Raw genomic sequence first — 14,978 nt, 5'->3', positions numbered from 1 at the left:
GCGGTATAACCCGGGCATCTCCTGTATATAATTATATATGTACAGGTGGTATAACCTGGGCATCTCCTGTATATAATTATATATGTACAGCCGGTATAACCTGGACATCTCCTGTATATAATTATATATGTACAGCCGGTATAACCCGGGCATCTCCTGTATATAATTATATATGTACAGCTGGTATAACCCGGGCATCGCCTGTATATAATTATATATGTACAGCTGGTATAACCTGGGCATCGCCTGTATATAATTATATATGTACAGCTGGTATAACCTGGGCATCTCCTGTATATAATTATATATGTACAGCTGGTATAACCTGGGCATCTCGTGTATATAATTATATATGTACAGCCGGTATAACCTGGGCATCTCTTGTATATAATTATATATGTACAGCTGGTATAACCTGGGCAACTCCTGTATATAATTATATATGTACAGCTGGTATAACCTGGGCATCTCGTGTATATAATTATATATGTACAGCCGGTATAACCTGGGCATCTCTTGTATATAATTATATATGTACAGCTGGTGTAACCTGGGCATCGCCTGTATATAATTATTTATATACAGCTGGTATAACCTGGGCATCGCCTGTATATAATTATATATGTACAAATGCTATAACCTGGGCATCTCCTGTATATAATTATATATGTACAGCCGGTATAACCTGGGTATCTCCTGTATATAAATATATATGTACAGCTGGTATAACCTGGGCATCTCCTGTATATAATTATTTATATACAGCTGGTATAACCTGGGCATCGCCTGTATATAATTATATATGTACAGCTGGTATAACCTGGGCATCGCCTGTATATAATTATATATGTACAGCTGCTATAACCTGGGCATCTCCTGTATATAATTATATATGTACAGCCGGTATAACCTGGTCATCTCCTGTATATAATTATATATGTACAGCCGGTATAACCTGGGCATCTCCTGTATATAATTATATATGTACAGCCGGTATAACCTGGGCATCTCCTGTATGTAAATATATATGTACAGCCGGTATAACCTGGGCATCTCCTGTATATAATTATATATGTACAGCTGGTATAACCTGGGCATCTCCTGTATATAATTATATATGTACAGCTGGTATAACCTGGGCATCGCCTGTATATAATTATATATGTACAGCTGGTATAACCTGGGCATCTCCTGTATATAATTATATATGTACAGCTGGTATAACCCGGGCATCTCCTGTATATAATTATATATGTACAGCTGCTATAACCTGGGCATCTCCTGTATATAATTATATATGTACAGCCGGTATAACCTGGGTATCTCCTGTATATAAATATATATGTACAGCTGGTATAACCTGGGCATCTCCTGTATATAATTATATATGTACAGCTGGTATAACCTGGGCATCTCCTGTATATAATTATATATGTACAGCCGGTATAACCTGGACATCTCCTGTATATAATTATATATGTACAGCCGGTATAACCTGGGTATCTCCTGTATATAAATATATATGTACAGCTGGTATAACCTGGGCATCTCCTGTATATAATTATATATGTACAGCTGGTATAACCTGGGCATCGCCTGTATATAATTATATATGTACAGCTGGTATAACCTGGGCATCTCCTGTATATAATTATATATGTACAGCTGGTATAACCTGGGCATCTCGTGTATATAATTATATATGTACAGCCGGTATAACCTGGGCATCTCTTGTATATAATTATATATGTACAGCTGGTATAACCTGGGCAACTCCTGTATATAATTATATATGTACAGCTGGTATAACCTGGGCATCTCGTGTATATAATTATATATGTACAGCCGGTATAACCTGGGCATCTCTTGTATATAATTATATATGTACAGCTGGTGTAACCTGGGCATCGCCTGTATATAATTATTTATATACAGCTGGTATAACCTGGGCATCGCCTGTATATAATTATATATGTACAAATGCTATAACCTGGGAATCTCCTGTATATAATTATATATGTACAGCCGGTATAACCTGGGTATCTCCTGTATATAAATATATATGTACAGCTGGTATAACCTGGGCATCTCCTGTATATAATTATTTATATACAGCTGGTATAACCTGGGCATCGCCTGTATATAATTATATATGTACAGCTGGTATAACCTGGGCATCGCCTGTATATAATTATATATGTACAGCTGCTATAACCTGGGCATCTCCTGTATATAATTATATATGTACAGCCGGTATAACCTGGTCATCTCCTGTATATAATTATATATGTACAGCCGGTATAACCTGGGCATCTCCTGTATATAATTATATATGTACAGCCGGTATAACCTGGGCATCTCCTGTATGTAAATATATATGTACAGCCGGTATAACCTGGGCATCTCCTGTATATAATTATATATGTACAGCTGGTATAACCTGGGCATCTCCTGTATATAATTATATATGTACAGCTGGTATAACCTGGGCATCGCCTGTATATAATTATATATGTACAGCTGGTATAACCTGGGCATCTCCTGTATATAATTATATATGTACAGCTGGTATAACCCGGGCATCTCCTGTATATAATTATATATGTACAGCTGCTATAACCTGGGCATCTCCTGTATATAATTATATATGTACAGCCGGTATAACCTGGGTATCTCCTGTATATAAATATATATGTACAGCTGGTATAACCTGGGCATCTCCTGTATATAATTATATATGTACAGCTGGTATAACCTGGGCATCTCCTGTATATAATTATATATGTACAGCCGGTATAACCTGGACATCTCCTGTATATAATTATATATGTACAGCCGGTATAACCTGGGTATCTCCTGTATATAAATATATATGTACAGCTGGTATAACCTGGGCATCTCCTGTATATAATTATATATGTACAGCTGGTATAACCTGGGCATCTCCTGTATATAATTATATATGTACAGCCGGTATAACCTGGACATCTCCTGTATATAATTATATATGTACAGCTGGTATAACCTGGGCATCTCCTGTATATAATTATATATGTACAGCTGGTATAACCTGGGCATCTCCTGTATATAATTATATATGTACAGCCGGTATAACCTGGACATCTCCTGTATATAATTATATATGTACAGCCGGTATAACCTGGGTATCTCCTGTATATAAATATATATGTACAGCTGGTATAACCTGGGCATCTCCTGTATATAATTATATATGTACAGCCGGTATAACCTGGGCATCTCCTGTATATAATTATATATGTACAGCCGGTATAACCTGGGCATCTCCTGTATATAATTATATATGTACAGCCGGTATAACCTGGGCATCTCCTGTATATAATTATATATGTACAGCCGGTATAACCTGGGCATCTCCTGTATATAATTATATATGTATAGCCGGTATAACCTGGACATCTCCTGTATATAATTATATATGTACAGCTGGTATAACCTGGGCATCTCCTGTATATAATTATATATGTACAGCTGGTATAACCTGGGCATCTCCTGTATATAATTATATATGTACAGCCGGTATAACCTGGACATCTCCTGTATATAATTATATATGTACAGCCGGTATAACCTGGGTATCTCCTGTATATAAATATATATGTACAGCTGGTATAACCTGGGCATCTCCTGTATATAATTATATATGTACAGCTGGTATAACCTGGGCATCTCCTGTATATAATTATATATGTACAGCCGGTATAACCTGGACATCTCCTGTATATAATTATATATGTACAGCTGGTATAACCTGGGCATCTCCTGTATATAATTATATATGTACAGCTGGTATAACCTGGGCATCTCCTGTATATAATTATATATGTACAGCCGGTATAACCTGGACATCTCCTGTATATAATTATATATGTACAGCCGGTATAACCTGGGTATCTCCTGTATATAAATATATATGTACAGCTGGTATAACCTGGGCATCTCCTGTATATAATTATATATGTACAGCTGGTATAACCTGGGCATCTCCTGTATATAATTATATATGTACAGCCGGTATAACCTGGACATCTCCTGTATATAATTATATATGTACAGCCGGTATAACCTGGGTATCTCCTGTATATAAATATATATGTACAGCTGGTATAACCTGGGTATCTCTTGTATATAATTATATATATACAGCTGGTATAACCTGGGCATCGCCTGTATATAATTATATATGTACAGCTGGTATGAGTACAAGACACAATGTTGTATTGATAATTACTCACCAGAACTTGATGATTATCCCGGTGGCCACAAACACAATGACCACGGAGATAACGATGGTCACATACAGTTGTGGGTCCGTTCCTGTTGAGAAAGGCAGAAATTAAGAAGGTGCAGACAACATCTTGCTTTTAAAACTTTTTCTGTTTCCACTCACCTTCATCTTTCGGAGGAAATCCGTGAGGTCTGAGAGTCGTCGGGACCCCTCGTAAATCGAGTCCACGTGCTGGTTCATTATTTTCCAAGATGCCCCACTCTGAATGGTAAAACGGTCGAGGAGTGGAAGAACTTTGAGCCCCTTCTTCGTCCGCTACCGTAGGGTCCCACAAGATGGCCCATGGGTATTGAGATGGGGGAACTGCTCCTTCGATGGCTGCAGGGAAGAGCAAACTAGACGCCGAGGACTGACGCTTGCCTCGTGTGGGTGCAGAGCGCTGATGGAGGTACTTAGGGTTCCTGTGGGCGAAGTATGTGATTTTTGGTGGAAAGTCTTGTGATCCGATCATGGAGGAAGCATGAAGGTCGAGATGGTGAGTTGAGGCTGAGGGTTGTGGAGCAGGATGATGGGAGGAGTGTAGATGCTTAAGGACAGCTGGGATAGAGGAAGATCTTATTGCACTATGATGGGGAGACCTCGTGGGGTGCAGGAGATTGGGGAGTGAGGAACACGTGCTTGATAGGAGTACTGAATAATAAATGAAGAAGGTGGAAGGAAAACCAGACCTGAGAGAGAGGGGGAAGGTTAGTAGATTGACTTCAAAATCAACCCCCCAGCCCTTGGTTCATTCGCTCTACCTAGTCGCCCTATACTGAGCTCACCTCAATTAATTCCTTAAAGAGATTGACCAACTTTTTAGTTATCCAAGAATGAGCTGATCACGAAAAGTCCCAGCACTAGGACCCAGCGTGATCAGCTGTAACCAGCAAGTGTTGAGTTTCCCTACAGCACCTCCGCAGGAGAAGTGAAGTATTACATGGCGCTCACTGAAGTCCATGTCATATGCAGTCCCCCCCTAGGATCCTTTTTTTTGTAGCTCATTGCTCTGATTTGGCTCCAGGGTTTTGTTTCCATAAATGGTTGAAATAATACAACTCTGAATATGTTTCCTCTGTGCGAAAATCATTCAAGCATTTCCAAACCATATTCCGGAGAAAAACGTCTACACCACCTTAGTGCGCTACATGCACAGCCCTTTAAGTTCAGTGGTCAATGTGTAAAACAAAGCCAAATCCAAAACAGTTGTCCCGCTGCGTAAAATGTGAAGAAAACAAGAATGCGATGATTTGGAAATCTCTTATCACCATATTTTATTTCTGCAGAACTTAGAACAGATCAGAAGTTGAACGTTGGACATTTTTCTTTTTGGTTTGAAAAAAACCCCAACTCAATTTTAAATTGATGGTAGCAACACATCTCAAGAAAGTTGGGACAGGGTTTGACAGAAGGCTGAAAAAATAAGTGGTACTAACGAAAAACAGCTGGAGGGTCAATTTTCAACTAAAAGAGTATGTTAGAGAGGCAGAGTCTCTCAGAAGCAAAGATAGTCAGTGGTTACTAATCTGTGAACAATTAGGTCTAAAAATTGTGGAAACTTTGAAGAAAAATGTAAAATTGCAAAGACTTTGAATATCTACCATCTACAGTATATAATATCATCATAAGATTGAGAGATTCTGGAGAAATCAGTGGTGTCAAGGGACAAAGCCGACTGCCATTATTGCATCTATGGGCTGCCAGACAGCTCTGCAATAAATACAGGCATGATTTGGTCATGAAAATCACTGCAATGGTTTCAGTATATTTCCAGAAATTATTGCCTGTGATTACAGTTCTCCATGCAATCCCTAAATACAAGTTAATGATCCATCATGCAAATAAGCCAAATATCAACACAATCCAGAAACTCCAAAGCTTTTTTATAATGGGAAATGGCAAAATGAAAAACTGTTCTGTCGTCAGATGGATCAAACTGTGAAATTCATTAAAGGAACTGTGAGTGCGTTTCCTGCGGACTCAGGAGGAGAGGCACCATCCAGTTTGTTATCGAGAAGAGGGACCATCCAGCATGTTATCAAGGAGAGGGATCATCCAACTTGTTATTGAGGAGAAGGACCATCCGGTTTGTTATCGAGGTGAGAGACCATCCAGTTTGTTATCGAGGAGACGGACCATCCAATTTGTTATCGAGGAGAGGGATAATCTGGATTGTTATTGTGGAGAGCGACCATCCAGTTTATTATCGAGGAGAGGGACAATCCAGCTTGTTATCAAGGAGAGAGACCATCCAGCTTGTTATCGAAGAGATGAACCATCCAGTTTGTTATTGAGGAGAGGAACCATCCATTTTGGTATCAAGGCGAGGGACCATCTGGGTTCTTATCAAGGAGAGGGACCATCCACTTTGTTATCAAGGAGAGGGACCATCCAGTTTGTTATTGAGGAGAGGGACCATCCATTTTCTTATCAAGGAGAGGAACCATCAGGGTTCTTATGAAGGAGAGGGACCATCCGGGTTCTTGTAAAGGAGAGGGACTATCTAGTTTGTTATCAAGGAGAGAGACCATCTGGTTTGTTATCAAGGAGAGGGACCATCCAGTATGTTATCAAGGAGAGGGACCATCCAGTTTGTTATCAAGGAGAGGGACCATCTACTTAGTTATCAGTTCAGAGTTCTGCATCTCTGGTGGTATAGGACTGCATTAGTACCTATGACTGGGAAGTTTACACATTATATAGAGGTGTTAGAACAATATCTGCTTCATTCAGACAACATCTATTTCAGTGAAGACCTTGTATATTTCAGCCAAATAAACTACAGTCTGCACCCATCACAGCAGCACGACTTCACAGAAGAAGAGTTCGGGTGATAAACCGGCCTTGTGCAGTCCAGAACTTCACCAATAGAAAACATTTATGCACTATATAATTAAAAATCCAGAAAATACCCCCTACTGTGGAGCAGTGAGAATCCTACATCAGACAAGAATGGGACAAAGTTCTCTTAAAACTCCAGCAATTGTCTCCTCAATTCCCAGACGTGTACAGGCCGTTGTAAAAAGAAGAGGGACACAATGGTGGACGCGTCTGAGCACTACTTTTCTGAGATTTGTCGCTTTCATGAATTTGTAAAGTTAATTTTTTCAAATCAAATGAAAAAGCGTCCATTGTTCAACTTCTGATGTGTGATATTTTCTGTGTTATGGAAATATAAAAGATTTCCACATCATTGCATTCTTCTTTCCTCTACATTTTACACAGCGGCACAACTTTGTGGTACTTTTTGGGCTGTACCTAACTTCGTCTGTGGTGGTCCTATATGGAATCTGAACGCTTGTTGCTGGATTCCTCTGCAGATTACAGCTGATCATCATCATGAATCCTGACAATAAGGGATTGTCCAAAGCAGAAAACCCTTCAAAGACATCTGAAGACGCTGAGCCACTAAGCACAATATTTTTGTTTTATCTTGCGCTGGTTCTGCGTTCCAGCCTGTATTATCCTCCATAGCTGCATTCACACTTCATTTACTTGTTATTGAAAACAGCGAGATAATTGACAGAAACAGTCAGGAGGACACTTAGTTTATCCTGCAATAGTTTAATTTGCTTCCTAGAATGCAAATCACCAGAGCATTCTACCATTACTTCCATACTATGCAACTAATCTTCCAAACGATGCGAACCATTTCTTCCATACAATGTGAGCTTTCTATTATTGCTTCCATACTATGTGAGCGCTCTATTACTGCTTCCCTATTATGTGAGCGCTGTACTATTACTTTTCTAATATTTGAGCATTCTATTATTGCTTCCATACTACTACCGTATGTGAGTGCTCTACTATTGCTTTCCTATTTTGTGAGCACTCTACTATTACTTCTCTATGTGAGCATTCTATTATTGCTTCAATACTATGTGAGCACTCTACTATTGCTTCCCTATTATATGAGCGCTCTACTATTACTTCTCTAATATGTGAGCATTCTATTATTGCTTTGATACTATTTCAGTGCTCTACTATTGCTTCCCTATTATGTAAGCATTCTTGTATTACTTCTCTAATATGTGAGCATTCTATTATTGCTTCCATACTACCGTATGTGAGTGCTATACTATTGCTTTCCTATTTTGTGAGCGCTTTACTATTACTTCTCTTATATGTGAGCATTCTATTATTGCTGCAATACTATGTGAGCACTCTACTATTGGTTCCCTATTATATGAGCGCTCTACTATTACTTCTCTAATATGTGAGCATTCTATTATTGCTTTGATGGTATTTCAGTGCTCTACTATTGCTTCCCTATTATGTAAGCATTCTTGTATTACTTCTCTAATATGTGAGCATTCTATTATTGCTTCAATACTATGTGAGCGCTCTATTATTGCTTCCCTATTATGTGAGCATTCTATTACTTCTCTAATGTGTGAGCATTCTATTATTACTTCCATTCTATGTGAGCGCTCTACTATTGCTTTCCTATTTTGTGAGTATTCTACTACTGCTTGGATATTACATAATCATTGCATAAATGTCTTCCAAACTCTGTGGGTATTCTATTATTCTCTATAATGTAAGCATTCCTCTACTGCTTTACAGCTATGTAAGACATAAGACATGTATATTGCTTCCCTATGATGTGAGCATTCTACTATTGCTTCCTAATGATGTGAGCATTCTATTATTGTTTCCATACTATGTGAGCAATGTACTTTTGCTTTAATTCTTTGAGCATTCTACTATTGCTTCCTTTCTAAGTCAGTATTCTTCTACTGCTTATCTAATATGAAAGTATTCTACTATGTGGATTATACAATTCCTTGCCTATTATGTAAGCATTCTACTATTGCCTCTCTATTTTGTGAGATTTCTATTATTGCTTTCTTAATATTTGAGCATTCTTCTACAGCTTCTCTGCTATGTAAGCATTCTATTACTTCCCTACTTTGTGACCATTTTACTATTGCTTCCATACTATGTGAGCATTTTACTATTGCTTCCATACTGTGAGCATTCTACTATAGCTTCCATACTATATGAGCATTCTACTATTGCTTCCATACCATGTGAGCATTCTACTATTGCTTCCATACTATATGAGCATTCTACTGTAGCTTCCATACTATATGAGCATTCTACTATTGCTTCTATAAAATGTGAGCATTCTACTATTGCTTCCATACTATGTGAGCATTCTACTATTGCTTCCATACTATGTGAGCATTTTACTATTGCTTTCCCATTTTGTGAGCATTTTACTATTGCTTCCATATATGTGAGCATTCTACTATTGCTTCTTTACTTTGTGAGCATTTTACTATTGCTTCCATACAATATAAGTATTCTACTATTGCTTCCATACAATGTGAGTATTATATTATTGCTTCCATACTATGTGAGCATTCTACTATTGCTTCCATACTATATGAGCATTCTACTATTGCTTCCATACTATATGAACATTCTACTATTGCGTCCATACTGTGAGCATTCTACTATTGCTTCCATACTGTGAGCATTCTACTATTGCTTCCATACTGTGAGCATTCTACTATTGCTTCCATACTATGTGAGCATTCTACTATTGCTTCCATACTGTGAGCATTCTACTATTGCTTCCATACTATGTCAGCATTCTACTATTGCTTCTACACTATGTCAGCATTTTACTATTGCTTCCGTGCTAAGTCAGCATTCTACTATTGCATCCATACTATATGAGCATTCTACTATTGCATCCATACTATATGAGCATTCTACTATTGCTTCCATACTATATGAACATTCTACTATTGCTTCCATACTATATGAACATTCTACTATTGCTTCCATACTGTGAGCATTCTACTATTGCTTCCATACTATGTGAGCATTCTACTATTGCTTCCATACTATGTGAGCATTCTACTATTGCTTCTTTACTCTGTGAGCATTTTACTATTGCTTCCATACAATATAAGTATTCTACTATTGCTTCCATACAATGTGAGTATTCTATTATTGCATCTACACTATGTCAGCATTTTACTATTGCTTCCATGCTAAGTGAGCATTCTACTATTGCTTCCATACTATGTCAGCATTCTACTATTGCTTTTAAGATTTTAACAATGCTGTTATTGTTTAGTTTTACACCAGCTGTTGGTACTTTGGCAACTTGACTATGATTTTCTATTAGAGTGCTTTCTAACAATGGTTACCCACAATTTTGGCTTCCTGCTATCAAGGCTGTGTGCCCACTGTATCATCATTTCCCTGTACTGCAGTTATGTAAGCATTGCCCTCACAGTGAACATTCTGTTTTTTAACTTGTGATTTTGTCTTAACCCTGCATATGCTGATGTACTTTCACTTCTGTCCCTTTCTACAGATTCTAGCATTTCGTCTTACGTTCTGTCACGCTTCACGCCACCTTTAATTTCCAATTTAGCGTGGCTTCTTCTTATTGTGTATTGTGTTATTGTATTATTGTATTGGGCATTCTAAACTTTCTCCTTATCCAATATCATACTAGACAGATGGCAGTAGTTTAGTGGATACTGATTGAATTCTTCAGTTTAATGAGAGGTGTATTGCTTTCTATGTTGGGGTCACCCCCAGTGGTGGCTACCATGGGCCAGACTGTCATGATTTAAAGGGAAACCTGTCGCAAGGGCTTCTACTCCTAATCTGCCAACAGTATCTGACTATTATTTTCCTGTACTCTCCAAATGTGTCCTTTGTTGCCGAAGTAGATGCCTCATTACGATAAAAACAACAACTTTCATGCCTGCGCGTGCCAAACGTTGATGAGCTCTTTGCAGTCGAAATGGTGGAAACCATTCAAAGACGAGTCAAAATGTTCACTCTCTGTAATCCCGCCAAATCTGGCTTGACTACGATCCCTGAGGACAGGGAACAACTTTAGAAGTTCTGTCCAAATTTGAGTTAAGGCGCATGCATGGTGTATGGCCTTCATCTCTGCGCATGCGCAAGAAGCTCCATGGCCCAAGTGCAAGATTTTGCGAAGGTGCTGACGTGTCCAGTCCTCCGGGATGTCAATCAATCCAGATTGGCTAGATTAGAGTGCGGACATCTTGTACTTTCTGACATGCAGTGGCCCGTACTTAGGATAGTATAGATTTTTTTGACCTTACATGCAGAGCTTTTTCAACAGTTTCTCTATATGACGCACTCTGCTTCTTCCTTTCTCGTAGTCTACACATTGTAACATTGCGGCACCGTACATACAGAGCATTCTAACATTCTTTCTTTGTACGAGGAATTCTAATCTTTTTTATCTTTAAATCCTGGACTTTCTAGTTTTGCTTTCCTCAAGACGTAAGGCATTCTACCATCCCTTCTTCCGAACTGAGGCTTTGTATCACATCGTGTCCACCATACAAACAGCGCATTCTAACATTATCACAAAATCGATGTTTGCTCTTGTAAACACTCTGCACATTCTAATTCTGCTTTGCCCATCGAGGCAGCAATGTTTCCCTACACAAAGCAATCAAACCTACCACAACCCCTGTGTATTCTTTATTTTCTCTCACACTTTGACCATTGGAGAACCATCATATAGTCATATTCTGATCTTTCTACATTAATGAATGCGCGCTCTAATTTTGGGGCATTCTAATTCTCATTCAGCAAAGATTGTGCATTCTACCATTGCTTCAGCCAAATACTTAAAACCCTGTTATTGTTTTCTCTAATGCTTTGACCATTGGAGCACATCATATAGTAACCTTTCTACATCGATCAATGTGCGCTCTAATTTTTGGGCATTCTAATTCTCCCTCAGCAAAGATTGTGCATTCTACCATTGGTTCATCCAAATACTTAAAACCCTATTATTATTTTCTCACGCTTTGACCGTTGAAGCACATCATATTCTGACCTTTCTACATCAACCAATGCGCCCTTTAATTTTGGGCATTCTAATTCTCCTTCAGCAAAGTTGTGCATTCTACCATTGCTTCATCCAAATACTTAAAACCCTGTTATTGTTTTCTCTAATGCTTTGACCATTGGAGCACATCATATTCTGACCTTTCTACATCAATCAATACGCGCTCTAATTTTGGGCATTCTAATTCTCTTTCCTCAATGATTGAGCATTCTACCATTGCTTCATCTAAATACTTAAAACCCTGTTATTATTTTCTCTCACGCTGTGAGCATTGGAGCACATCATATTCTGACCTTTCTACATCAATCATTGTGCGCTCTAATTTTGGGCATTCTATTCTCCTTCAGCAAAGTTGTGTATTCTACCATTGCTTCATCCGAATACTTAACACCCTGTTTATTATTTTATAGTTCATTCTTTGTTTATAATATGTCTTAGATGTTCTATATATTGTAGTGTATATAAATACATCTTATATATACCCATGTACACCTCGTCTACACAACCCCTTATATATACCCATGTACACTTCTACATACCTAAATTAGTATGTATCCTATATATCTTGTAACTCCTGAGATATATATTCTATACATGATCATAACCTTATATATATATATATATATATATATCCAATGTATCCTATACATCATTTATAAATATATAGAACCTTAAATTCCAAAATGCACATATACACATATCTCCATCCTATATACTCATACCCCAATAAATGTATAGTACTCCTATATTCTTTTATCACTGAAAGTGTATACAGACACTACAGACATCCATAAATCTTACCCTTCTACTCTTACTACCCCCCCACACCCAGCTTAGACCCCATTATATGGTCTTACATACCACGTCATGTTGGACCGCACAGAGTTAACCCCAAGACGAGATGATCATTGCCTGTGGGTTGAAGATTCGGTTAGACACAGACATCTGTAGAATAGCCTACACTTCCTTGGATACCCATTATTATCTGGTCCATCCCATATTATTCTCCGAACCCTCCCAATATGATCATAGACATCCTCTGTACCCTGATTTTTTGCAAGCGGGAGCTGGAAAAATACTATCGAAATCGCATCAGTCATTATAAGGTGTTATATAAATAAGGGGCGTAGGTGCTAAAGGGGGGGGTGATATGAGCTGGGTGCCAGCGGAGGGGGTGGGGAGGGTGCCACATGCCACTCTGGTTTGGCGGGGGTATTTACATACAGGTCTGAACCTTTGTAAAGTCTGTCTAGGACTCTTGTGTATGGGAGGGTGAAGATATATAGATGACGTTCAAAGATTTAACCCATTCAGTGCTGTCAGATTGCGATTTGGAAAATAGACCTGGATCTGAGTTTACTAAGCTGGTATTTATAGTTCTCCCCCATGCCACAGGTTGCTTTTTTTCAGTTTTGCTTCTGGAAGGTGAATACTTTGGTGCTGAAGACACCAATGTACCCGTGTGCACAAAGCAACTGGTGGTGCACAAGTGAGTGACACACCCACAGAGCATGCAGTGTCAGTGGCCACACATGCAGTGTCAGTGCCACACACACACACGCCGAGTGCTGCAGCCACACACCCATCTGGCGCACCGCTACATGCATGCACAACAGGTGGAGATGCCCAGAGCCGGAGAGCAGAGATGCTCTTCCCCATGAATATCACACACGACACAGGAATACACACACACATGACTGGTGCTTCGGTGCTCTGACCTCAGATTTGGGGTGCAGGCTGGTGTTAGGGTGCCGCTTCCCGGTCTACCTCTGCTTTCTCTTTTTCTCGCTCTGTCTGGCAGGATGACTGCGCTCTCTCTCCCTCCCTCTCACACTTTCACTCTCTCCCCCTCTTTCCCTTCCATCCACTCATATTATCTCTCTCCCTCCCTCGCAGACTGTCTCCACCTTTCTCTTCTCTTGCTCTTTACCCTTCCTTGTCCACTGTTGCATGCAAGATGCAACATTCTGCAGTGTCTTGGGGACAAATGGAGTGAGGATCTGTGGGGGCGAGATCAGGGGTGACTTCCTCGGCTTGACCGGTTGTGAACCTCCCCCCCCTTCCCCGATAGATGGTTATCGTAGACCGTTGGGAGGCTGGAGGGTAATAAACGGACAGTTAGCCCGGCTGTGAACAACGGGTTAATGGCGAGATGCTCTGCAGAGCTGCGTTAATGGTACAAGTTATTGCAGGCTCTGACAAGACGGGGACATTGCGTACGGAAGAGAGGACGCCTCCCGCTCGATTCTCTGTGTGTCTCTTTTCATGTGACATCCCAAGGATGCCGGGTCCGTCACTCACTCCTCGGCTCTCTCTTTCTAGATCGTACTTTCGGAGTCTCTCTCCATCCTCCCTGCACCCCCTTCCTTCCCCTCCTATCTCTTGTTTGCTGTCTCCTTGCGAGATGCCTAGAGGTTACCATGGAGACAGAGGAGAGCGCATCGCTGGTACCAGCTGTCTCCTTTCCACCCAAATGTCCACCTCTCGCGCTCTCTCCGCACATAGCTGTCTGGTCTGTCTCTATTTTGCGAGTCTCACATCTCCTCCCCCTGAGCTCATCTCTCAGTTGCACAAATCATTGCACAAATGTCCTGTCTCTGAGGACCGGGGCTAATTCTAGATGCAAATGGCTGTCTTTTCCAAAGGTGTCTGTCTCGTATCCTTTCCAGGTCTCATTTTTTCTTGTCTCTTTCCCTCTGCGCTTGCTTCCACTTTCTCCAAGCAGCAGTCTGTCTCCTGTCTGCGACTGTCTCATGTCTGTCTCGTCTCTCTCCTTGGTCCTGACTGTCTCTTATTCCATACAGATGT

At 39.7% G+C, this 14,978-nt stretch overlaps 1 protein-coding gene across 5 annotated transcripts in view; it reads right to left on the bottom strand.

Annotated features, from left to right (window-relative positions):
• The window catches only part of PIANP (PILR alpha associated neural protein), a 33,664-nt gene extending 19,044 nt beyond the window's left edge, over positions 1-14,620 (bottom strand). Inside the window, exons 1-4 of one of the 5 annotated variants that reach the window (XM_075348304.1) lie at positions 14,590-14,620; positions 13,032-13,082; positions 4,430-4,995; positions 4,275-4,356 (exon numbers count right to left, since the gene is read on the bottom strand). In XM_075348304.1, coding sequence (XP_075204419.1) covers positions 4,275-4,356; positions 4,430-4,995; positions 13,032-13,039 — 656 coding nt within the window. In that variant the 5' untranslated portion in view covers positions 13,040-13,082; positions 14,590-14,620. Of the gene's footprint in view, positions 1-4,274; positions 4,357-4,429; positions 4,996-13,031; positions 13,083-13,888; positions 14,026-14,471; positions 14,496-14,589 lie in introns of those variants that run through there. The other 4 variants (XM_075348307.1, XM_075348305.1, XM_075348302.1 and 1 more) reach the window with 4 other exon arrangements.
• Positions 14,621-14,978: the final 358 nt, after the last annotated feature.

This window comes from Anomaloglossus baeobatrachus, chromosome 5 (assembly GCF_048569485.1).
Source record: "Anomaloglossus baeobatrachus isolate aAnoBae1 chromosome 5, aAnoBae1.hap1, whole genome shotgun sequence".
In the NCBI taxonomy this organism is placed as follows: Eukaryota; Metazoa; Chordata; class Amphibia; order Anura; family Aromobatidae; genus Anomaloglossus; species Anomaloglossus baeobatrachus.
Note: the sequence above shows the minus strand (reverse complement) of the source record. Positions and strands in the feature narration are given on the sequence as shown.